At 54.3% G+C, this 24,832-nt stretch overlaps 1 protein-coding gene across 2 annotated transcripts in view; it reads left to right on the plus strand.

Annotated features, from left to right (window-relative positions):
- Positions 1-24,162, plus strand: part of IGF2BP2 (insulin like growth factor 2 mRNA binding protein 2) — a 26,682-nt gene extending 2,520 nt beyond the window's left edge. The window contains exons 3-17 of one of the 2 annotated variants that reach the window (XM_071566552.1): positions 7,534-7,582; positions 7,922-7,973; positions 8,482-8,545; positions 12,158-12,430; positions 16,157-16,291; positions 16,436-16,558; positions 17,096-17,231; positions 17,402-17,530; positions 18,339-18,362; positions 19,472-19,540; positions 20,283-20,399; positions 20,670-20,744; positions 20,965-21,096; positions 21,370-21,483; positions 22,874-24,162. In XM_071566552.1, the coding sequence (XP_071422653.1) occupies positions 7,534-7,582; positions 7,922-7,973; positions 8,482-8,545; positions 12,158-12,430; positions 16,157-16,291; positions 16,436-16,558; positions 17,096-17,231; positions 17,402-17,530; positions 18,339-18,362; positions 19,472-19,540; positions 20,283-20,399; positions 20,670-20,744; positions 20,965-21,096; positions 21,370-21,483; positions 22,874-22,972 (1,591 nt within the window). In that variant the 3' untranslated portion in view covers positions 22,973-24,162. The remainder of the gene's footprint in view (positions 1-7,533; positions 7,583-7,921; positions 7,974-8,481; positions 8,546-12,157; positions 12,431-16,156; positions 16,292-16,435; positions 16,559-17,095; positions 17,232-17,401; positions 17,531-18,338; positions 18,363-19,471; positions 19,541-20,282; positions 20,400-20,669; positions 20,745-20,964; positions 21,097-21,369; positions 21,484-22,873) is intronic. The other variant, XM_071566553.1, reaches the window with a different exon arrangement.
- Positions 24,163-24,832: the final 670 nt, after the last annotated feature.

Raw genomic sequence — 24,832 nt, forward strand, 5'->3', positions numbered from 1 at the left:
AATCTTCTATTGATGGGAAGAAAGATGGATAAATCCTATTGATGGGAAGAAGAGATGGGAAAAATCCTATTGATGGGAAGGAAAGGATGGGAAAAATCCTATTGATGGAAGGAAATGGGAAAATCCTATTGGATGGGAAATGGGAAATCTATGATGGAAGGAAAGATGGGAAAATCCATTGATGGGAAGGAAAGATGGGAAAAATCCTATTGATGGGAAGAGAAAGATGGGAAAAATCCTATTGATGGGAAAGAAAGATGGGAAAAATCCAATTGATGGGAAGGAAAGATGGAAAAATCCTATTGATGGGAAGGAAAGATGGGAAAAATCCTATTGATGGGAAAGAAGATGGGAAAAATCCAATTGATGGGAAAGAAAGATGGAAAAATCCTATTGATGGGAAGGAAAGATGGGAAAAATCCTATTGATGGGAAGGAAAGATGGGAAAAATCCTATTGATGGGAAAGAAAGATGGGAAAAATCCTATTGATGGGAAGAAAGATGGAAAATCCTATTGATGGGAAGAAAGATGGGAAAATCCTATTGATGGGAAGAAAGATGGGAAAAAATCCTATTGATGGGAAAGAAAGATGGGAAAAATCCTATTGATGGGAAGGAAAGATGGGGAAAATCCTATTGATGGGAAAGAAAGATGGGAAAATCCTATTGATGGGAAAGAAAGATGGGAAAAATCCAATTGATGGGAAAGAAAGATGGGAAAAATGCTATTGATGGGAAAGAAAGATGGAAAATCCTATTGATGGAATGAAAGATGGAAAAGGAAGATAGAAAAGAAAGAATATATGAAGATCTAAGGAAAGAATATTTAAACCAACAGGATTTCTGTGGAAAGTGGGAAGTAAAACTCAACCACCCCAGCACTGAGTTTTGGTACAAGGATTGGATAAAATGAGTTTAACAAGTAACAAAAGTCTGTTTGTTATCCCCGGGTCAGGGAAATTTGGGGGGTTCTGGCTGTGAAGGTGCCTTTAATTTCTGCTTCTGCCGCAGCTTTGAGGAGTGAGAAGGGAAAGCAGGAGGAGATGGGAACAGGAGCCTGGAAACCACTGTAATATTAAAAAAACAACAACAAAAAACAAACAAAAAAATTAATAATAATTAAAAAAAATGTATGTAAAACTGGGGTGGGATTGCCCTGGAGAGGGAGCGATGCCGGTGCTTCCTGAGGGGGTGTTTTCATGCATTTCTCCTGTTTCCAAAGAAATTATCCTTAAACAATCTCTCCCGAGCTGCAATTCACTCCTCATTTCACCTCATTTCTTTGCTTTATTGATCGTTCTTTATTTTCCCTCAGCCCTTTGTTTTTCATCCCAAAACGCTGGTGATGTTGTGGATCGGGATACACATCCAAGCCCTTCGGTCTCCCCACTGACATCCCGATTTTTTCCTGCCTTATTAATTGCTTTAATGAGGTGCTTAATCAGGGGAGAGGAATTCCCTTGGCCAGGAATTGCCCCTGGCACCTCTCCCGGTGTGTCTGGGAATGCACGTGGGGAGCAGGAGCTGGATTTGGGGCCTGAAAGGGACTCTGTGCTCAGTCCTGACCCTAAACAAGATTTATTTGACCACATTCAGTGTCTTTTATAGAGATACAAGTTCATAATTGTGTATTTAAAGTATTTAATGTGGTTTATGTGGTCACAAATAGAAGATAATTGATGTATAAAGACACCTTATAAAAGGAACTTTATATATATTTTATATGTGTAAAATACAAATAGATACCAAATGTATAAAGACACCATATAAAAGGCACTTTATGTATATAAATATATATACATATATAAAGTATATATACATATAAATATAAATAAATATAATATATATAAAGAAATATAAAATATATATAAAGATAAAATATAAATAGATATAATAATAAATATAAAATATAAATATATATAATTATATAAAAATATATAATTATATATATTTATATTTTATATTTATCGCTATATATTTTATTTATAAATGAATAAAATATATTTATATATATTTATATTTTATTATTTATTTTATTATTTATTATTTGTATATTTTATTTATTTATTATATTTATATATTTTCCTATTTTATTATTTATTATTTGTATATTTTATTTATTTATATATTTTATTATTTATATATTTTATTATTTATATATTTTATTTTATTTTATTTTATGTTTATTTGTATAAAATTACTTCCCAATATATATTTTTATATGAGAGATGTGGACTGGTTGAGCTTTAAAGGTGTCTTCCAACCCAAACTATTCTATGGGTTTATATTTATATAAAATACTTGCATATAAATATATTAAATTTTTATAACCACACAAAATGTATAAATTTTTGGTAAGACATATTTATATAAAGAAAAGAGGCTTTAGGCAGCTGGGATGTTTCTTGGTACCAAGAGAAGCCAATCTGGCACAGGGAGAGACCGAAGGTGGAAGGAAAATAATACAGGAATTTTTCACTCCACTTCTTTTCTATCCCTTTTTTTATCTCTACTTCCTGCCCCTTCTTTCCCCCCCTTTCCCCCTTTCCCCTTTCCCCCCTTCCCCCTTTCCCCCCTTCCCCCTTTCCCCCCTTCCCCCCTTCCCCCCTTCCCCCCTTCCCCCCTTTCCCCCTTTCCCCCTTTCCCCCTTTCCCCCTTCCCCCCTTCCCCCCTCCCCCCTTCCCCCTTCCCCCTTCCCCCCTTCCCCCCTTTCCCCCTTTCCCCCTTTCCCCCTTTCCCCCTTTCCCCCTTTCCCCCTTCCCCCTTTCCCCCCTTTCCCCCCTTTCCCCTTCCCCCCTTTCCCCTTTCCCCCTTCCCCCTTTCCCCCCTTCCCCCTTTCCCCCTTTCCCCCTTTCCCCCTTTCCCCCTTTCCCCCTTTCCCCCTTCCCCCTTCCCCCCTTCCCCCCTTCCCCCCTTTCCCCCTTTCCCCCTTTCCCCCTTTCCCCCTTTCCCCCCTTCCCCTTTCCCCCTTTCCCCCCTTTCCCCTTTCCCCCCTTTCCCCCTTTCCCCCTTCCCCTTTCCCCCCTTCCCCCTTTCCCCCCTTCCCCCTTTCCCCCTTCCCCTTTCCCCCCTTCCCCTTTCCCCCTTCCCTTTCCCCCTTCCCTTTCCCCTTCCCCCTTTTCCCCCTTCCCCTTTTCCCCCTTCCCCCTTTTCCCCCTTCCCCCTTTTCCCCCTTTCCCCTTTTCCCCCTTCCCCTTCGCCCCCTTCCTTTTTCCTTTCCCTTTTTCCTCTTTTCTTTTTCCCCCCTTTCTTTCCCCATCCTTTCCCCCCTTCTTTCCCCCTTCTTTTTTACTTCTTTTTCCACCTTCCTTTTCCCCTTTCTTTTTTCCCCTTCTTTCCCCCCTTTTATTTCCCTCATTCTTCCCTCTCTTCCCACTTCCTTCCCTTTCCTTTTTCCCCACCTTCTTTCCCCCTTCCTTCTTTTCCCCCATATCTCTCTTCCCCATTCCTTCTCTCTCCCCCTTCTTTCCTCCCCTTTTTTTTTCCTTTTCCTCCTTCCATTTCAGCTCCCTTTTCCTGTTTCCCCTCCTGTTTTTTTCCCTCCTCATCCCCCCCTTCTTCTCCCCCACCCTTTTGGTTTTTATCCCCTTACTGTGTTCCAGATGGGCCGTTATTCCCTCCCATCCCTGTTGTTGATCCATCCCGGGGCTGGATCCCTCCCTGCTCCCGGCCCTGGGCAGGTTGTTGGGCTGTAACAACAAGAGATTTTAATTCCTGAAGAGCGTCAGGGCCAAGCCTGGGCTGGGAGGGGACTGGAGCAGCCCCAGCCTCGATGCTTTTGGCAACTGGTTCAAACTGGGGCAGCTCTTTAATGCCCTTCCAGCCTGGCACTGCCAGAGCATCCTTGGCAGCATCTGCTGCAGGATGGGCTTGGGCCACAGCAAAACTTGCCCAGGATGACCCTGAGAGACCCCAGAAATGTGTGGAATAATGAACAGACTCAAACCCAGGAGCCAACAGCAGGGTCAGGGGAGAGGGACTGGCTGGTGCTGGGGCTGGGATTTGCTGTGGTGTCCTGTTGGGAAGTGGAGTTGTTGGCACCTTGTTGTGATCCTTCTCTTGGGGTGTTTTGGGATGTGGGCGAGGGGCACAGAGGGTGAGCAGCACCTCAGGAGGTTGGGATTGCTCTGGCATCTCCCTTGGCATCTCCCTTGGGAGGCATGGAGGGAAATTGCAGCCTTGGAGCAGTTCCTTTCACGGCAGAGGCTTTTCAGGAGTGGCCAGGGGACCATGTCCAGCTGGGTGCTGGTTCCTCCTGCATGAGCTCCTTCAAACTGCCCTGTGCCCACCAGGCTGCTGGGCTTTGGTGACAGGTGAGCCCCAAAAGGAGAGCAGCTCCTCCATGGTCCAGCCTGTGGCATTCCAGAGGCTCCCAGCCTGGGGGAGGAGCCTGGTTGTGGTGATGTTTTGGCTTGTGGCTGAGTGTGTCACCTTGGGGTCCAGCTGTGCAGGTGCCACCTGGAAGGTGGGCAAGTAACTGGGCAGCTTGTCCAGCTCTCCTCAGTGGTGTGGGACTGGCTGGGAGTTGCTCAGGCACACTGGCCTGGCAGTGTGGCACCAGGAATTTTGGGGGTGGGATGCAACTCTTGGAGTAGGCAGGAGTGGTGTCCTGGCAGCTGAACATCTGGACTGGACCTGGGCATCTTAAAATAGCTGCTCTGGGAAACACTGGTGGGTTTTAAAGATGGAACATGTCCAGTTTTCTGGAATGGTGCCCACAGTGTTTGTACTGAGAGCAGTGTCAGCCATGGGCAGGTGGCAAGGGAAAAGTTCAGGATCTTGGTGACCCATTCCTGCCATGCCCTTGGGTCCTCCTTCCTGGCCTGGGGTGGGGCTGGCTGGACATGGAATGGGGTGAATCCTACTCTTTCCCTACAGGGTTTTTCCATGCCCAGCCATGCAGTCCCTGGTGGCAGCTGGGGACAGGAGCCCGTCCAACACCTTGTCCTGAGCACACCCCCGTGGCTGGATTTGGTTTGTTGTCCCACTGACCATCCCTGTCTGAGCAGCCCCAGGAGATATGAGGCTCCTTGTGGGACCAGCTGTGGGTTTTCTCCTGCCCTCACAGTTCATATTTTCAAAAATATCCCTTTCCTTGCCTTTCCCTCACTGTGTCTGGCCCCAGACCACCCAAGAAACCCAAGTGGTTTGCAGGGGCTCGGGGTGTGCCTGTGCCATGAGCAGGACCAGAGCTGGAAGGTCAGTGGTTGAAGATTGCTGGTGGAATCAGAATGCTGATGTCTTCTTCCACCTCCTCCTGCCTCCTGGCCCTGCAGGATTTGGTCCAAATCCCCTGGGTGTTTGGGGCCATCAGCTGGGGTACTTCCATGTCCCCACCTAGTGCTGAGGCTGGTGGTACCTGTCCTTCCAAGCATCCTCCTTGAGCTCATCCCAAGGAGTGGGAAAACTTCCTAAGATCAGCTTCCAAAACCTGACTCTGTGTGTGTGTGTGTGGTTGAGGAAGCTCATCCAGGATATTGGGAGAGATGGTCCAGCTCTGCTCTGCTCAGAGCATCAGAACTGAACCAGATGAGAGCACAGGACAGTGCTTTGGTCGGAGCTGATGGACTACAAGCAGGCTTGGGAATGCTGATCTGGGTGGCCCAAGGATGAGCTCATGGCTTGGCTGGATCTCCCATGGATTGGGCTGCCTCAAAACCCCCCACTGCCCAAGCACATCTTCTCACAGCCAGGCTGGGGAGGTGTTGGATGGCTGTTATCCCATGGGAAGCCTTGGCAGTGGTTCCTGTGTGTCCATACCCCAAGGCTGCTCCATGGGGAGCTTGGGAGTGTAACCATGGCCAGGTTGGGAGCACAGTGGTGTGAGGTTGGGAATGGAGCCACTGTCAGGTTGGGAATGGAGCCACTGTCAGGTGGGAATGGAGCCACTGTCAGGTTGGGAATGCAGTCACAGGCAGGTTGGGAATTCAACCACAGGCAGGTTGGGAATACAGCCATGTCCTGACTGGGAATGTAACCATGGTCAGGTTGGGAGCACAGGGGTGTGAGGTTGGGAATGGAGCCACTGTCAGGTTGGGAATGGAGCCACTGTCAGGTTGGGAATGGAGCCACTGTCAGGTTGGGAATGGAGCCACTGTCAGGTGGGAATGGAGCCACTGTCAGGTTGGGAATGGAGCCACTGTCAGGTTGGTAATCCAACCACAGACAGGTTGGGAATACAGCCCTGTCCTGGCTGGGAATGTAACCATGGTCAGATTGGGAGCACAGGGGTGTGAGGTTGGGAATGGAGCTGCTATCAAGTTGGGAATGCAGTCACAGATAGGTTGGGAATCCAACCACATCCTCATGGGGAATACAGTCATGTCCTGGCTGGGAGTGTGATCATGGCCAGGTTGGGAGCACAGTCATGTGAAGTTGGAAATGGAGCTGCTGTCAGGTTGGGAATGCAGTCACAGATAGGTTGGGAATGCAGCCACAGCCTGGTTGGGAATACAGCCATGTCCTGACTGGGAATGTAACCATGGTCAGGTTGGGAGCACAGTGGTGTGAGGTTGGGAATGGAGCTACTGTTGGTCTGGGAATGCAGTCACTGTCAGGTTGGGAATGCAGTCAGTGTCAGGTTGGGAATCCAACCACAGCCTGGTTGGGAATTCAACCACAGCCAGGCTGGGAATACAGCCATGTCCTGACTGGGAATGTAACCATGGTCAGGTTGGGAGCACCATGGTGTGAGGTTGGGAATGGAGCTGCTGTCAAGTTGGGAATGCAGTCACAGATAGGTTGGGAATCCAACCTCACATCCTGATGGGGAATACAGTCATGTCCTGGCTGGGAGTGTGATCATGGCCAGGTTGGGAGCACAGTGGTGTGAAGCTGGGAATGGAGCTGCTGTCAAGTTGGGAATGCAGTCACAGATAGGTTGGGAATGCAGTCAGTGTCAGGTTGGTAATCCAACCACAGCCTGGTTGGGAATTCAACCACAGCCAGGTTGGGAATACAGCCATGTCCTGGCTGGGAATGCAACCATGGTCAGGTTGGGAGCACAGTGGTGTGAGGTTGGAAGTGCCACCAGGCAAGGTTGGGTGTATTGGTCATTTCCAAGGATATTTATTTAGGTTTCCCCAAGGAAAGCAGTCCCAGCTTGTTGGGAAGTGGTGGAAATCAGCAGGATTTTGGGAAGCCCCCTGAAGGGATGGCAGGGTTGGCCGTGGTGGGGCTGGGGGTCCTGTTCCCACCCAGCCATCCAGCCCAAGGCAGTGTGGGCAGGGCTGTCCCTGCATCCCAGCCTCCCTGTGTGGCCATGACTTGCAGAGGCTCCTTTCAGGAGGTTTCCTTGGAAACCTGAGAGCCAGCATGAGGAGGGAGCATTCCGGAGACAGCTCCAGCCCCGGCGGGTGCTGACCAGGGCAGAGCTGGGAGAAACAGCTTTCCCTGGGCATGAGCTGTCCTGGCTTGGCATGGGGAAGTGGGATGCTCTGGAAAGCTCTCCCCAGCTGCTGTCTGATTCCCAGAGAGGCTTTCCCCTCTGCTTGGGTCACCTGCAGGCCTTAACCCAGGGCTTTGTCTTCGCAGGAGCAGGAAGATCCAGATCCGAAACATCCCTCCCCACCTACAGTGGGAGGTAAGAAGTGGTTGATCCCCAAAACACCCCGTTCATCTCCCCCTCCATCAGCAGGAGCTGTGCCACTGGAGCACGTGGCCTGCATGTGGACCACCTTTACCTTCCCAGTAACCCCAGGAGGGAGCAGGAACTGGGCTCCAGCTCCTGCCTGCTTGTGGGTCATGGAGTTGTGGGGCAGTTTTGAGTGGTGGGGCAGCTCTGGGGTGGTGGGATGGAGGTGGGTGAGGGCTTTTAAGGAGTTGGGTGATGCTGGAGGCTCTTTGGAGGGTGTTTGTGGGTGGGCTGGGCTCTTCCCTGCCTGTTTGGAGCCTCACCTGCCTGCTCTGCTGCTCTCCCCAGGTGCTGGATGGGCTGTTAGCTCAGCATGGGACGGTGGAGAACGTAGAGCAAGGTAAGATGGTCCAGCAAGGTCCTCATCCTGCAGAATTCCCAGTGCTGCTCCCCTGCTCTGCCTGCACCACAGGGAAGGGAAACCCACTGGGCTGAAACCTTGTTGTCCCAGTAGTACTGGGCTGAACTGGTGTTCCCTTTGGACACAAGCCCTGCTGGCAGAGATGGTGCCACCCATCCAGTGGGGGGATGGCATGGACCATCTATCCTCTATCCCCAGAGCATTCTCTCGTCCTTGGCCAATAAAAAGGAGCTGAGTGTAGTTTTGGGGTCCACTGGTGGATCAGGGATGTCCAGCCATTCATCCTGCTTGGATCCAGCCTTGGCACCGTCTGGTCTTGTTCCAGCCCAGTCCTTGTGCTGGGGGAAAAGGCAGTGCTGGGGTGCACAAGCTGGACAGGCACCACCATCCCACCATTCCCAGCTGTATCCCCCTCTGGAGTGTCCTGGGAGCAGAGGAGACATCTCCCCCACCCCTGCTCTGACTGTGCTTCTCCTGCTCCCCCCAGTGAACACAGACACAGAAACAGCCGTTGTCAACGTGACCTACGCGACAAAGGAGGAGGCAAAAGTGTAAGTGGCTTTTGTTTCCTTTTGTCCATGATTTCACCACTTTCCCAGGGAATTCCAGGTATCTTCCAGGCTTCTTGTCTTGTCAGTTGTCCCACTGCTGGGCTGTCTCTTGCCTTCTCCCCTGGTGTGGGAGGTGGGGTGTCTCATGGCCAACAGCCCTGTGGTTGTCCCCTCTTTTTCTGGGCCTTTTCCCCTTGGCCCCCCAGATGTGCAATCCCTTTGGACACTGTCCTTCCTGCAGGGTCCTCTGCTGTGTCTTAGTGGCCTTGTCTCCAGGGAGCAAAGTGCTCTGGAAAGCTGAGGGTCAGGTCAGGAAGTTCATCAAGGAGTCGTTTTCCCAGGTTGGAAATCCAGCCCACAACTGGGAATGCACTGGATTCATCACCAGTGTGACCACCCAGTTAGAGCTGCTGCAGGGGTTGAATATGATGAAGGAGATGGCAGAGATGGTGAGGACATTGTGGTGATGATGAGAGAATGAGAACCATTCAGAGAAAAGCCAAGTTGGAGACCAAAACAGGCAGGGAGTGTCACCTCCTGGAGTCAGGAGGAACCACCTGGTTGGCTTCTGAAAGGCTGGCAGAAAGTTCTTTTGCCATGGACAAGAGAGGAATGGATGGGTGGGTGGATGAGGTGAGAGGGAGCCAGGAGGTCCATGGTTGGTGTCTGCAGGAGTGGGAGAGCAGCTGAGGGTGAATCACCTGCCTCTTGTGCTGAGGAGTTGCAGAGAAACATCCCCTGCAAGGAACAGCCTCAGAAGGGTGGCAGGACCCAACCAGGCCATGTGAAGACATGGTTAGAGGATGCTGCAGAGGGGGGAAAAATACAAACTGGGGGTTATTTCAGGAGGGGAAGGACTATTCCAAGCAAAATGCTTTGGTCCAGGCTTGCAGAGACCTTAGCCCTGCACTGGAGACCAGACCTGTGTAAGCCACGAGTAAACAGTGAGCACATTCCTTAATTAGTGGCCAGGGTATGTGTGGTAGGACCAAGAGCCAGGCAAATCCCAGGCAGCAGAGAGCCTTTGTGAATCCATTTCTTGAGGGACATTGCACCAACTTCCCATCTGAGTTGATCCATCACAGCATTGGTTAAGTGAGGACAGAGTTGGGGAGAGTGATTTTCCTGCTCCAGGAGGGTGGAGGAGGGTCCTCCTTGTGCCTCCAGCTTTGGCCACAGATAAACACCACATGAGTGTCTCACAGTCATGGAATCCCCTGAACTGGAGGGGACCCATAAGGATCATTGAGTCCAACTCGTGGCCCTGCACAGGACAGCCCCCAAAATCCCACCATGGTCTTGGGATGAAAGGAAGACAGAGAGTTTTCCCAGCACAGCAGTGCTTGATGCTTCAGGATGAGTGGCTTTTTTGGGTGGTGAAGCTGCAGAGGTCCTCAGTGGATGTGGAGTCTATCCATAGCCAAGTGGGATGTGGTGGGAGAGGGGAAGGAGTGTGGCTGAAGCCACCACCATTTTTGGGGTCATGGCAGACACCAGCACGGCTGAACTTCACCACCAAGGAGGGGCTGAAGAGTCCAGATGTCCTGCTGGGAAGGGACTTGGGGTCCCCAAAAGAGGAAAGGGGAGAGGGGAAGGAGTGTGGCTGAAGCCACCACCACTTTTGGGGTCATGGCAGACACCAGCACGGCTGAGCTTCACCAGCAAAGAGGGGCTGGAGAGTCCAGATGTCCTGTTGGGAAGGGACTTGGAGTCCCCAAAAGAGGAGCACCATGTGCTGCATCCTTCTCCCTGGAGCAGCAGTGGTTACTCAGAGCCTCCAGTTTTTCCGTGTCCAAAAAGCCTGTGGGACCCTCTCCGTGCTGTGTGGTGGCTGCTGGCAAGTGCTTTGCCCACAGGAAGAGCAGGTTCCCAGGTGAAGGGGCAGGTCCCCGGGCTGCCATCCCACCTCTGCTGGGGGGGGGACAAGCCACGTGCCAGCTCTGGAATCACCCACATGGAAGGGGATGATGTCCCACCACACTAAGGGGCTTGCTCCTCATGGGAAGGTGAGGGGCTCTGGCTTCCCATGGCCACCTTCTCCAGAGTGGGAAGGTGCAGGCTGGGGAGGGATTGGTGGGGTAAAGTAAACAAAAAATAAACGGTGGAGGAACTGGACTTCACACCAGTCTATGAGATTCAAAGTGAAGACACAGCACACAGTTTATACAGGGTTAGAATTACACCTTATTGGCTAAAAAGTGTCTCAGACCACCACGCTAGAAACTCTTAATTGGCTAAAACCCAAATCTTCACAAGTCCACTGTTTATAGTAACTTACCCTGGCTGCTTCCATGCACCTGCAGAGTCCTGTGGGAACTTACTGTGTGAATCTCTGGGGAGTAACCTCTTCCCTACCAGACAGCAGCAGCTGAGCTCCTTGCTGCCTCTGGCTGATAGCTGAGTCTCCCAGGGGCTGTGCAGGCCAGCTTCATAGAATCACAGAATCATAGAATGGATTGGGTTGGAAAAGACCTCCAAGATCATCGAGTCCAACCCTTGGTCCAACTCCAGTCCCTTTACCAGATCATGGCACTCAGTGCCACGACCAAGCTCAGGTGAAAAACCTCCAGGGATGGGGAATCCACCCCCTCTCTGGGCAGCCCATTCCAATCCCTGAGCACTCTCTCTGCAAAGAATTTTTTTCTGCTCTCCAACTTGAATTTCCCCTGGCAGAGCTTGAGCCCATCGTGCCCCCTTGTCCTATTGCTGAGTGCCTGGGAGAAGAGACCAACCCCCACCTGGCCAGAACTTCCCTTCAGGCAGTTCCAGACAGTGCTGAGGTCACCTCTGAGCCTCCTCTTCTCCAGGCTAAACACCCCCAGCTCCCTCAGCCTCTCCCCACAGCACTTGTGCTCCAGTCCCTTCTCCAGCCTTGTTGCTCTTCTCTGGCCCCGCTCCAGCCCCTCAATCTCTTGCCTCAACTGAGGGGCCCAGAACTGAACACAACACTGAAGGTGTGGCCTCCCCAAGGCAGAGTCCAGGGGAAGGGTCACTGCCCTGGGCCTGCTGGCCACGCTAGTTTGGATCCAGGCCAGGATCCCCTTGGCCTTCTTGGCCACCTGGGCACACTGGTGGCTCCTGTTGAGCTTCCTGTCCCTCAGTCCCCCCAGGTCCCTCTGCCTGGCTGCTCTCCAGCCACTCTATGCCCAGCCTGGAGCGCTGCAGGGCTTGGGGTGGCCAAAGGGCAGGACCTGCACTTGGCCTTGTTGAACTCCATCCCATTGCAATCAGCCCATCTCTCCAGTCTCTCCAGATCCCTCTGCAGAGCCCTCCTGCCTTCCAGCAGGTCGACACTCCCTCCCAACTTGGTGTCATCAGCAAATTTGCTGCTGATGGACTCAATCCCCTCATCTAAAGCATCACTAAAGATGTTAAACAGGACTGGACCCAATACAGACCCCTGGGGACACCACTGGTGACCAGCTGGATGCAGCTCTGTTCACCAGCACTCTCTGGGCCCGACCCTCCAGCCAGCTCCAGGAGAGGGTACACTTGTCAGTCTTACAGGATCTTACATAGATCTGAATTGCTCACTTTTGACTTCACTGTACCAACAGTGGGGTGCCCACCCCGGGGCAGCCCCCGCACCCTCCACATCTCCCTGCCTTGCAGAGCCCTAGAGAAGCTGAGCGACCAGCAGCTCGAGAACTATTCCTTCAAGATTTCCTACATCCCGGATGAAGAGGTGAGCTCCCCTCCGCCCCCCCAGCGCGCCCGCCGCGGGGGCCACTCCTCCAGGGAGCGGGGCTCCTCCCCGGGGGGCTCCTCGCAGCCCCAGCCGCTCGAGTTCCCTCTGCGGATGCTGGTGCCCACGCAGTTTGTTGGTGCGATCATAGGAAAGGAGGGCTTGACCATAAAGAACCTTACTAAGCAAACCCAGGCCAAGTAAGTACTTCCAATGGTTTTGTTTCCTTTCCGTAGGGTGCTGGAGGTCCCACCTTGGGTGCTCCCTGCGCTCGGGGCTCTGCGGTGTCACCCAGTGCTGGTTTCTTGGGGTGCAGCCTTCAGGGGATGGTGGCAGAGCTCCAATCCCGAACCATTCCTGCTGGCCAGGGTGGTCTGGGTGCGGCCAGAGGGGGATGCACATTGGGAAAAGGCCAGGAATGAGTTCCTAAAGCCTCATGAGAACAGCTGGACATGTGGCTTTAGGGAGAAATGGCAAGCTTGGGGTTAAAATCCCAAAGGGACGTAGTGGTCTTTGTCCTCAGGATTTGCTCATCAATGGGATCGTGATCATATGGGATGAGCATCCCATGTGGGTTAGAGGTGTTGAAGGGGGAAAGGGGACACCATGGGAGCACTGCCACGAGAAGGATGGGCTTTTGTAGCCATTTGAAGCCTTTTTTGGCAATTAACATTTTAAACATTTTTTATTTTTGAATTAAAAAAGGAAAGGACCAGAAGGGGGATTGTCTTGCCAAAGTTTTCCATGTTTCTCTTGTTGCTGTTCTCCTTGACCTCACTGCTGATTCTCTGCATGGTTTTCCTGCATGGTTTGTTCATGCCCAGGTGTGTTTGTGTTTAACCCAAAGCTGCCTTGTCCCACTCATCATCCTGAGCCTGGGGATCCCAGGGGATGCAGGACTCCTGTCCCACAACATCCTAGTTCTCAGAGGAGCTTTGACAGGCAAATTACTTGGTGGTAGTAGTGCAGAGGTAGGAATTGGAGCCAGATTCCAGTGCTGGGTTGGCAGGAAGAGGTTTGTATGGAAAGGGGGGCAGATGAGTAGGGAGAGGAGCTCATGGAGCCCGGCAGGGGCCACTGGTAGCCATGAGCTGGTCCCGGTTGGCCGCAAGTCCTTCTCCAGGTGAGTCCTGGTGGGATGAGCAGCAGGGGTAGCTGTGTCCTCACCACCCAAGATTGGAAGTTGCCCTTTCCAAGCCCTGAGCCTGGTGAAGAAGGTGGGAAGGTGCTGGTTTCTCCTGACCACAAGGCCAGATGCTGCTGCCTGGGCAATTTCTGCAACCACGTTGTCCCTCCTCGTGGATTAGCTCCCCATGCCTGCCCTGTAGAGCCAGTGCTGTGGAGGAAGGCCATGCTCCATGCTCTCCCTCTCTCCTGACCTGCTCACAGAGACCACGTGGCATGGTGGGCCACCACTTCCACTCCGGCCTTGGGCAAAGGGCACTTCAAGCACCCGTCCTGGGCAGTCACAGGAGACCCTTTCCTTCAGTTTGGGATCTCATCCCACAGTGCTGTCCCTGCTCAGGCCACCCTCAGCCACCGGTGTGGTGCCCACCCCCTGCTCCTACTCTGAGCGACTTTGGGTTCTGGATTCCTCTGGCCACATTGGATTTCACCCCCTGGCTGCACAGACAGTGATCCCAGAGATGCTCCAGGGGACAAAACTGGCCCCAGGCTGAGCCATCTTCTTTCATGGAGAAGCCCAGACCAAGAGTCCACTCCAGCAGATGACCTTGGAACTCGAAGACAGGACCACGGACACCCAGCAGCCATGGGACCAGGATAACCTACCTGCACACCGTATTGTCCACCTGGAGATGGCTGTGCCTCATGGGCACCACTCTTTGAAGCATTCCCAGCCCCCCATAATATGCCTTGGAGGCTTTTCCTGCTGCACCGTGGGCAAACCAGCCCTGTCCCAGTCCCACCATCCCTGGTCACCCCTCCCTGCAGCACCTGCTGATGGAGTGAGGGTGCTGAGGGTCCCCTTCTCCATCCTCCCATTGGAATGGAGTTATGAAGCAGTGGCACTGGGATGTGCTGGGCAGTCCAAAGCTCTCCCTTCTCCAGCTCCTTGGGGTGGGACATGCCTGAACACAGCAACCCTTTCCTGGTGTCCCGTCTTCTCGCTGCAAATTGAGCTTGTGCCTGCACATCCAGGTGTGGGATGGCTTGGTCAGCCGGAAACTTGGCCCATACCCCTCCCTAGGGCTTGTCCAAGGCCCTCATCACCTCAGTGCCTCCATTCAGCCCTTCCATGAGGCTTGGTCCTTCTCTGGTGTGAAGGCTCGGCTGTGTCCTCATCTCCACCAGCCTCAGCTGCTCATGGGTTCAAGGAGCTGCTTGGTTTCCCTCTGTGGGGTTTGTTGGGGTTCCTCATGGGTTCCCCCTAACTGGGAACATCAGCCTGCTCTGCCATGACCTCATGTGGCCCCTTGTGATGTTCTTGCCCTGTCACTGGCTAAGGAAGTGGCAGAGTGTCCCTGAGTCAGCCCTTAAATCAACCTGATGGAGCTGCACGGTTGGGAGCACCTCAGAGGGTGTCACACAGCAGGGTCACCACAGGCTGTAGATGTGACCAAGGGCAGGGAGAGCTCAGCGGTGCCGGTGTCTCCATCGCCCTTTGCACAGTCTGCTCAGAACCAGCCTCCTGCCTGAGCAGCTCTGGCTGAAGCCATGGGAGATCTGGAGGGATGGAGCCTACCAAGGGGATCACAGTCTGTCTTCACTGTTCAGTACTTGGATGGAACAACTCTGAGGTCTCTTTGGAGTTGGTGGGGTTGGCTCTGCCCTTACCTCGGCTCACTCTCCACTGCCCGTGTTCTGACATGCTGGCTCGTGAGCTCCTGGAAGAGTTGACCTGTGCAAGCCCAGTGGGACCCCACAACATCCCATCATGGATGGAGGTGACTCAGCCCTACAGCCCTTGGCGTGGCACACACAGCAGCACCCAGGAATGTCCCCAGTTGGGACGGGGACCTCAGAGATGCGGCCAGAGGCTCCACCATGTCAGAGCCAAGCACTGGTGGGACTCCCTGAGTGGTTGAGCGGCCACTGCCATGCCTGCTCAGAAGATCTGGCCCTGGCTGCAGCAGTGACAGGGACGCCACGGCGGTGGCCGATGGCAGAATGGCCGCACGGCATCCATCACCCTCCAGTGGGAAGAGAAGACGGAGACGCTGCTTCCCCCTGTTCTCCAAGGCACGTGGTTGAGGTGCGGGAGTCTCCTACCCTGCTTTCCTCTCTCCCTCTCTCTCAGGGCCTTTGCCAGGTACGGTTGAGCGTGAGGAGCGAGCTGGAGGCGCGTTCCTCCTCCCCGCCATGAGCTGAGGGAGGACCAGAGGAGTAGCCACGGTCCCGCCGGGGCGCACGGGAGGGCCTGCGGGGCTCCCGCGGGAGGGCGTGAGTACCGGCGCTGTCGTGACGTGTTGCCTCCCTGTCGTGACAGGCGCTGCCCATGGGTAAGTTCTCTCTGTCCTGAAGGACGTGGTCGCCTGGAACAGCCTTGGGTGTCATGCAGAGAGAGATGGAGGTCGGAAGGCACCTCTGGAAACCCCTAATCGGGTCTCCTGCTCCAAGTGGGACTGGCATCAGAGAGGATAGAAAGGTTGCTCAGGGCTTCGCGCAGTTGAGGATTTGTTCTGCCCCCTCAAGGTGTTGGTTGATGTTGTGACACCCCTCAGCTCCCCAGACCTCTGGTCCTGCAGGTGAACGTAGCCCAGATCTGATGCAAACCACCCCAAAAACCAGACACAGCCTGGGCTTGCATGAACCAGGTGGTGGCAGAGGCACCTGAGCCCCAGGTTCTCCCCAAAGCTTAAGCAAGTGCTGAAACGAGTTTTTCTCAGCTCCTGAGCCCTCAAAAACCCCTGTGTGACACCAGACCCATCTCAGGGGGCTCCTCTCTGCCGGTTGTTTCGCCGTAGGGTCGACATCCATCGGAAGGAGAACGCCGGCGCCGCCGAAAAGCCCATCACCATCCACGCCACGCCCGAGGGCTGCTCCGAAGCCTGTCGCATGATCCTGGACATCATGCAGAAGGAGGCTGATGAAACTAAATCGTGAGTGCTCCTGGCCCAGCCCAACGGGTGGTGGGACATGGGGGTGGGTCTTCTGCTCCTTCCACCACGCCCTTGGTGCTCGTGCTTGGAAATCGGTTTTCTGGCTGGATGGACCATTGGGTTTTATTTTTTAATCCATTTTAGAGCAGAAGAGATTCCCTTGAAAATCCTGGCACACAACAGCCTGGTGGGGAGGTTGATTGGCAAGGAGGGACGTAACCTCAAGAAGATCGAGCAGGACACGGGCACGAAGATCACCATCTCCCCGTGAGTTCCTGTGGCAGGACAAGGGGGAATGGCTTCCCACTGCCAGAGGGTAGGGATAGATGGGATATTGGGAAGGAATTCCTCCCTGTGAGGGTGGGCAGGCCCTGGCACAGGTTGGGCAGAGAAGCTGTGGCTGCCCCATCCCTGGGAGTGTCCAAGGCCAGGTTGGATGGGGCTTGGAGCAACCTGGGCTGGTGGGAGGTGTCCCTGCCCATGGCAGGGGATGGAAGGGGATGATCTTTCCAACCTGAGTCAGTTGGAAGACTGACTCAATTCCACAATTCCAAGAGTCAGTGAAGTCCTGGTGAACTCCAAGCCACCCCCTTCCATCCAACACGGGATTGGCAGTGCTGGAGCCGGAAAACAGCAGTTGTGTCCTCCCATGCACATTCCTCATCCCAGGGGATGGTGGTGCTGGGCAGGGAGAGGGTGTGTGGGGAATCTGTCCTGGGGGGAGCCCTCAGCTTTGATTGGAGGTTCCCGGGGTTTCTCTTGGAGGAAGGAGGTAACCATCTCTCTGGGTTTCCCTTGGGGCAGTTTGCAGGATTTGACCATTTACAACCCCGAGAGGACCATCACGGTGAAGGGCAGCACTGAGGCCTGTTCCAATGCAGAGGTGGAGATCATGAGGAAGCTGCGAGAGGCCTATGAGAACGACGTGGTGGCTGTCAATGTAAGCTCCAGCCTCCCACCTGGGATGGCCAGGAGAAAACTGGGGGGCAGGGTGTCAATATGTGATGACAAGGGTTGGTTGGCCCTCACCCATCACACCCACACTGTGGTGAGAAGCCCAAAACTCCCACTGTGCCTTTCACACCTCTCTCCACTTCTTTGTTTTCCCAGCAACAAGCCAACCTGATCCCAGGACTGAACCTCAACGCTTTGGGCATCTTCTCCACGGGGCTGTCCATGCTCCCATCCACGCCAGGGGCCCGAGGGGCTGCGGCTGCCACCCCGTACCACCCCTTTGCAGTAAGTGTGGGAGGTTTGGGGGTGTTCTGGGGGCACAGTGGTGTGTGGAGGGTCTCGCTGTAGCTGTTGGGTTTGGGTGGTCATTGTGGCTGTAGGAGCCACCTCGTGGAGAGCCTTGATTGGGAGCTGTCACTCTCAGCCATTTGGGGAGGATGCTCATCAGAGCAGCAGTGGAGAGGACAGGGAATGAAGGTGGCTTGTGCCTCCTTGGGTTCAGCTCCCTGGGAAGATCAGCTCCATCCCTGTGTTGTGCTGAGCTTGGTTTTCCCCTCTGTCCAGGGGCTGGCTGTGTCCCAGGGATGCTGCTCACTGAAGAGAGCATGGAAAAACCTTCCAGGGGCCCTTCAGTCCTGACCCCAAGCCCACCACTGCATTGTGCCCTGTGGGTTTGGTTTTGGTGGCCACCTGAGCCCCCCGGTGTGGCCACAGGGTGTGCAGGGGACGAGCAGCCCACCCTGTGCATTCAGCAGCAAGGGACCATCTTGGATCCCTGCCCTGGCACCCAGGGGTTGTGCTTGCAGGGAGCCAATCTCCACCCCAGCTCCCAGGGAAGGGTTTTCCTTGTTCTTGGGGTGCTGAAACCTGGAGAAGGATTTTCAAAACCCCTGAGGTCACACATGGGCAGGGATGGTCCAGTGTCTGCAGAACACGATGAGTAAAGTGCTGATGGAGAAGGTCCAGCCCAGCCCAGCAGCACCTGTAGGGCACCCGTGGGACCCCCAGGTGCTGTCTCTGTCAGTCTCTGAATAGTTTGTTCTGAGCTGTGGGTTGATTGACTTGTGCTGTTTTCTCTTCCCGGTGATGGCAGCAGCAGAGCGGGCGGAGGAGAACGGTGAGTGCCAGGGAGGGGGAGGGGGAGGAGGGGGCTGTGGTGGCCCTGGAAGGCACCAGGAGGTTTGGGTGGTCAGTCTGGCTGTCTGTGCCAGCCTGTGAAGGGGAGGATACTCTCCCTGTGTGTTGGGAGACATCAGCTTGTGGGATACATTTGTGGTTGTGATGGGGAGGATCTGGGCAGGTTTCCTGATGGGCAGCATTTGGTGTGGGGTCCTTCACCCCCAAGCTTTGCATTTCCTGTTTTAAGTCCCCCTGGTGAGGCCAAGATTCCTCTGCCACTGGTTTTTTATTGTAAGACAAAATTTCTGGAGGTCTTGAGATGGGGAGATGATGGAGGATGAGAAAGGAGCTTCATGGTGAATGAATGGGGGGAGCTGAGGAGGAGCAGTGCCCACCTTGGCTGGGTGGGAAAGGACCTGTTGATGTCTCCCAGAAGGGGAGTGAGTTCTCTCTGCTGCCAGGAGAAATGTCTGATGGATTTGAGACACAGAAGAGGTTGGGTTGGGTTAGGTTGGGGTGGTTGGGTTGAGCTGTGGTGCTGGCAGCACCCCTTCCTTTGGGCCATGGAGACACCCACTGACTTCTCCCTGTCCCCAGCCCAAGTTCTGGGAGAACATCTTCAGCCTTTGCTTTTCCCTCTCTTGAAACTGGGGAGGGACAATGGGGATGGAAATCAGAGCCCACCAGGTGTTTTGCTCAGTTCTCCCCACCCCCTGCCTTCTCCACAGGGGACCAGTGGTGGTTACAGCACAGCCAAGAGGCTTTCTAGGGTTGTGGCTGCTCCACAGGCTCTTAGGAGCCACTTTTCTGCTCTAAGCAACAGCAGGACACAGTTGGAAAACAAGGGGCTGTGGTTTCCTGGGAGCTCCTGCTACCTCCCAGCCCCATGGTGCTGTGCCAGAGGCACAGGGGCTGGGCTGAAGGTCACCCTGGAGCACCCTCAGGTGCACCCCACGCTCTCAGGGGTTAGGGGTGGTTGCTCTGTCCCTCAGGTATCACTCATGGCTGTGGCACACTGGTCTGTGTCAGGCTGGGGATGGCTGGGGAGGGACTGGCACCTTGGGGGTGTCACTGATGCCACTGACCCTCGTTTGCTCTCCCCCCCAGGGCTCCTCAGCTTATCTGTCGGGTCTGTACGGAGCCCCCCCGGCCGGTGCCTTCCCCCATCAGCACCCTGTGAGTGCCCCTTCCCCCATCAGCACCCTGTGAGTGCCCCTTCCCCCATCAGCACCCTGTGAGTGCCCCTTCCCCCATCAGCACCCTGTGAGTGCCCCTTCCCCCATCAGCACCCTCTGAGTGCCCTGGCACCTCCCTCCATGAGGTCTTCACTTGGGCACCTTGGGAGGGGGGAGGTGTGAGGCCAGGGCAGGCAAAAAGCAAGGGGTGGGTGCCAGCCCTCCAACCTAACCCAACCCAACTCAACCCAACTCAACTCAACCCAACCCAACCCAACTCAACCCAACTCAACTCAACCCAACCCAACCCAACTCCACCCACCCAACCCAACTCAAATAAACTCAACCCAACTCAGCTCCACCCACCCAGCCCAACCCAACCCAACTCAAATCAACCCAACCCAACCCAACTCAACCCAACCTGACCTGACCCAACCCAATTCAAATCAACCCAACCCAACTCAACCCAACCTGACCTGACCCAACCCAACTCAACCCAACCTGACCTGACCCAATCCAACTCTGTCCACTCAACCCAACCCAACTCAACTCAACCCAGCCCAGCTCTACCCACCCAACCCAACCCAACCCAACTCAACCCAACCCAACCCAATTCTACCCAGCCAACCCAACCCAACTCAGCTCAACCCACCTCCTCCTCAACCCTGGGATGCTGGCAGGAGGAAACCACCCCCTGCTCCAGCTGGCCCCCTGACCCCCTGGTTCCTCTGTGCCCCTCCCAGCTGCCGGAGCAGGAGGTTGTGAACTTGTTCATCCCGACGCAGGCGGTGGGGGCCATCATCGGGAAGAAGGGGCAGCACATCAAGCAGCTGGCACGGTTTGCTGGTGCCTCCATCAAGGTGAGCAGGGGGACTGCAGGGTTTGCCCAGGGCTTCAGGGCTCAGTTTCTCCTTCCTACTACCAAGGGCAAAGAAAGGGAGCCCTTGGGGGGTGGTTTTGCTCCCTAAATTAATAGAAACCCAGTCCTGCAGCAGCCTGTTACCCCTGCTTGGATGGAAGGGATGTCCTTGCTTGGGGGGATGTCCCTGCATGGGGGCACATGCCATTTAGGGGAGATCTTGCCCAAGGAGGGGGGGTCACACTCACACTCCTTCCCTCTCCCTCCGCAGATCGCCCCGGCCGAAGGTCCGGACGCCAGCGAGCGGATGGTGATCATCACAGGGCCACCTGAGGCTCAGTTCAAGGTGTGCTGGCCGTGGGGTGGCAGTGGGTGGGGACAGGGGCAGGGACACAGTGAGGGCATCCCTTTGGTCCCCTCTGTGCTGCCCCTCTCTGAGTGCTCGGGGGGGTTCATGGCTCAGCACCACAGTTCTGATGCTGGCAGACATTGGCACACTCTCACCCGTGGTGATGGAGGGCACAGCAGGCACCACTGGTTTTCCTTCCCTTATGTCCCCTCTGCAGGCCCAGGGACGAATATTTGGGAAGCTGAAAGAGGAAAACTTCTTTAACCCAAAGGAAGAAGTGAAGCTTGAAGCCCACATCAAGGTGCCTTCCTTCGCCGCCGGCCGCGTCATTGGCAAAGGTGGCAAGACGGTAGGTGGGGGGGCAGGGTGCTCCCACCTGCCTCAGGTGCAGAGTTGGGCATCCCCCACTCCCATCACCCTGTTTGGGTGCTCCATGATCACAACAATATCTCAATCCCAGCCCTGATTCCTGGAGGTGGCTCTTGGATGGTGATGGTGACCAAGGGGGTGTGACCCCTGGCAGCCCCAGTGCCATGTGCTGGCTCGGAGCCAGGGGTGACACCAAGAGCAGAGGATTTTGGCTCTTCCACCCCAAACCTTGGATGTGTGTCCTTTGCTCCAGGTGAATGAACTGCAGAATTTGACGAGTGCAGAAGTGATTGTGCCGCGAGACCAAACCCCAGACGAGAACGACGAGGTCGTTGTCAAAATCATTGGGCATTTCTTTGCCAGTCAGGTGAGGTGTGACCATGTGGCTTTTCTGACATTCCCAGCCAGTTCAAGGAAAGCCACCAAGCACAGCATTCCCTGAGCATCCTCTCCCTCTGGTTTGGGAGGTTTTCTGTACAGTTTTGGTCACTGCAGTGTAGGAAGGTATTGAGCCTTCAGGGAGAGTCCAGAGGAGGGCAGCGATGGTGCTGAGGGCACTTGGGGTGTTCAGCTGGAGAAGAGGACACTGAGAGGAGACCTCATTGCACTGACAGCTTCCTCAGGAGGGGCAGGCACTGATTTCTGCTCTGGGGGGACCAGGGACAGCACCCAGGGAATGGCTGGAGCTGTGTCAGGGCAGGGTCAGGTTGGATCTCAGGGAAAGGTTCTTCCCCCAGAGGGTGGTGGGCACTGACCAGGCTCCCCAGGGCACTGGGCACAGCCCCAAGGCTGTCAGAGCTCCAGAAGGGTTTGGATGATGCTCTGGGGCTCTTGGGGGTGGTCCTGTGCAGGGCTGAGGGTTGTACTCGCTGATCCTTGTGGGTCATAGAATCATAGAACCGATTGGGTTGGAAAAGCCCTTCGAGATCATCAAGTCCAACCCTTGGTCCAACTCCAGTCCCTTTACCAGATCATGGCACTCAGTGCCACGGCCAAGCTCAGCTGAAAAACCTCCAGGGATGGGGAATCCACCCCCTCTCTGGGCAGCCCATTCCAATCCCTGAGCACTCTCTCTGCAAAGAATTTCTTTCTGCTCTCCAACTTCAATTTCCCCTGGCAGAGCTTGAGCCCATCGTGCCCCCTTGTCCTATTGCTGAGTGCCTGGGAGAAGAGACCAACCCCCAGCTGGCCAGAACTTCCCTTCAGGCAGTTCCAGACAGTGCTGAGGTCACCTCTGAGCCTCCTCTTCTCCAGGCTGAACACCCCCAGCTCCCTCAGCCTCTCCCCACAGCACTTGTGCTCCAGTCCCTTCTCCAGCCTCGTTGCTCTTCTCTGGCCCCGCTCCAGCCCCTCAATCTCTTGCCTCAACTGAGGGGCCCAGAGAGTCCTTCCAACAGCCTGTTCTGTGACTTTGTGAAGAGCTTGTTTATGATAAAGGGGTTTTGGCTGCATTAAAATTAAAGTTTGGCTCGATTTAGCCAAAATCTGCCTTGGACAGAGGGTGGGCACTGTCTGCCATATCCCACCTGGGTGCCTGTGCCACAGCCTTGCTCCTGACTGCAGGGGGGAGTTTGGGACACCCCAAAACTGAGTCTCTGAGTGATGGAGGAAGAGCATCTAAACTGCACTTTAGCCTTAATCACAGCTGGACTTGTCCTGGGCTCACAGGGTGGGGGGGTTGTGATTCCACCGTGGCTCAGGGAGGGGGGCAGAGCTTGGGGGTGCCCCCTGACCCCCTCTTTGTTGCCCCCTTTCAGACTGCCCAGCGCAAGATCAGGGACATCGTGCAGCAGGTGAAGCAGCAGGAGCACAAACACGCTCAGGGCGCCGCGGCCGCGCAGCAAAGCACCAAGTGAGGCTCTGCCAGCACCACCCGCCAATGTACCCCCGAATGTACCCCCTCCCCGGGCAGGGCACACACCAAAGACCCTCCCGAGCCCCCCAGGGCACGGGCAGGGCTCTGCATCCTCAGCCTTAGTCCATGCCCACCGCCCTCCCCTCCTCTGCATAGCACAGGCAGGGAAGGGGCATCTGCATTTGGGAAGTTTTTGACTGGCCTAAATTCTGATTTTAGAATTAATATCTCGGTAACGGAACTAACACCCGTTTTTAAGTTTTGTAAGGTTTTATTTTATTTTTTAATTCTTTTTTTTTTAATTTTCCGGGGAAGGGGCTGTTTGTTTTCAGCAAAAACAGGACTTTCTAGAGGTCTAAGGGCAGGAGCTGGTCCATTGGTTCTCTAGTGTAGAGCAGAGCTGTAGGATTGCCAGCAAGGAAAAAAAATATTAAATAAGTGTTAAAAAGCAATTTCTGAAGGGCTTTGAGAAGAGCAAGGCCTGTAGGAGCCGAAAAGATTCCTCTTGTCTCCTCCCAGAGGAATCTCTCCTTCACACCCCCTTTCCTCTTGGCATCACAGACTCCAAAACTGGGGGTTGCATCTGTTCTGCCCCCCCTTTGTGTCTGTCTGTCTGTCTGTCCTCTCTCCATCACTGCCTGGCACTGCCATCCCTGGGAAACAATGGGCAGCACCAGCTCTGCCCACTTTGGGCTGAGATCTTTCCCCAAAGATTGCAGGGAGAGGAGGGGAAAATAGGTGATAAAAAATGGATTTACAAGAGGTTCTCAGCCCAAGGGCTGGAAAAAAACCCAACCAGCAAAATTGGTTTAAAATTAAAAATAACCCAAATAAATCCCCCCTGACACACACACAGAAAAACTACCTCAGGTTTTCGTACCTCAGCACCTTGTGCTTGTGTTGCCCTTTTAGAGATTTTTGTATGCCTTGTAAAACTGATAGTTGGAGCCTTTTTTTATTTTTGTAATAAAAAAAAAACGAGTTGGAAAAATGATCTCCACCAAGTCAGCTGGGAGGTGGGAGAAGGAAACCATCCCCTGTGTCCCTGAGCTCTTCCTTTGTCTCCTGCAAGCCGAGAGCCAGTGGCCGTTCCTTGGGAGAGAGCTTGAGAAATGGGTCAAAAAGAAGAAAAAAAAGAGAGAAAAAAACCCAAAAAAAGCCAAATTCAATAAAAAAGAGGGTTTAAGCACATGCAAGTGGTGGATGGAAGTGGTGGGAACCACTGGGCAGGGGGAGGGATGGGCACTGAGGGGCCGGTGCCAGTGCCCACCCCTGGGCTGTGAATCTGCTGCCAAGTGGTGTGTGAAAGCCAAGCCAGGACACCGACAGAAAATGAGAAATATATCCAGCTAACCAGAGCCTGAGCCTGCTCTCTGTGCTTTCTTTGGGGCCCCTCACCTTGGGCATGGCTGGGGGGGTCCCCCTGGCTGCCCCATTGCCCTGGGGGGGAGAGGGAAGGGGTGGATGGGGGGCATTTTGGGAGGGGTGGGGGTGGTAGGCTGTGCCTGGTGAAGCTCTGCCCAGTTACCTGGGGAGTGTGGCCATCACAAAACCATCTCTCCCCCTCCCTGGCTGCCTTTGGCAAAGCCAAAATGGTGGAATATCCCATGGGGAAAGGTTCCACATGGAGCTGGGATGTCCCTGGTGGGCTGGGGAAGGGCTGAGGGGGCCATGAGGAGAGAGAACCCGACTCCATCATCCCCAGAGCTGGGCTCTTCTACCCTGCCAGCACTGGGAATGCTGCCCCAGGGCTGGGACACTGCCCTGGTATCTCCCCCCACCACCTCAGAGCACCAACCCCCCCCCTCCAAACTGTGTGTGCCCCCCCAAAAGAACAACTCAGCCTCAAAACTGCAGCCCT

Source organism: Pithys albifrons, chromosome 11 (genome assembly GCF_047495875.1).
Source record: "Pithys albifrons albifrons isolate INPA30051 chromosome 11, PitAlb_v1, whole genome shotgun sequence".
In the NCBI taxonomy this organism is placed as follows: Eukaryota; Metazoa; Chordata; class Aves; order Passeriformes; family Thamnophilidae; genus Pithys; species Pithys albifrons.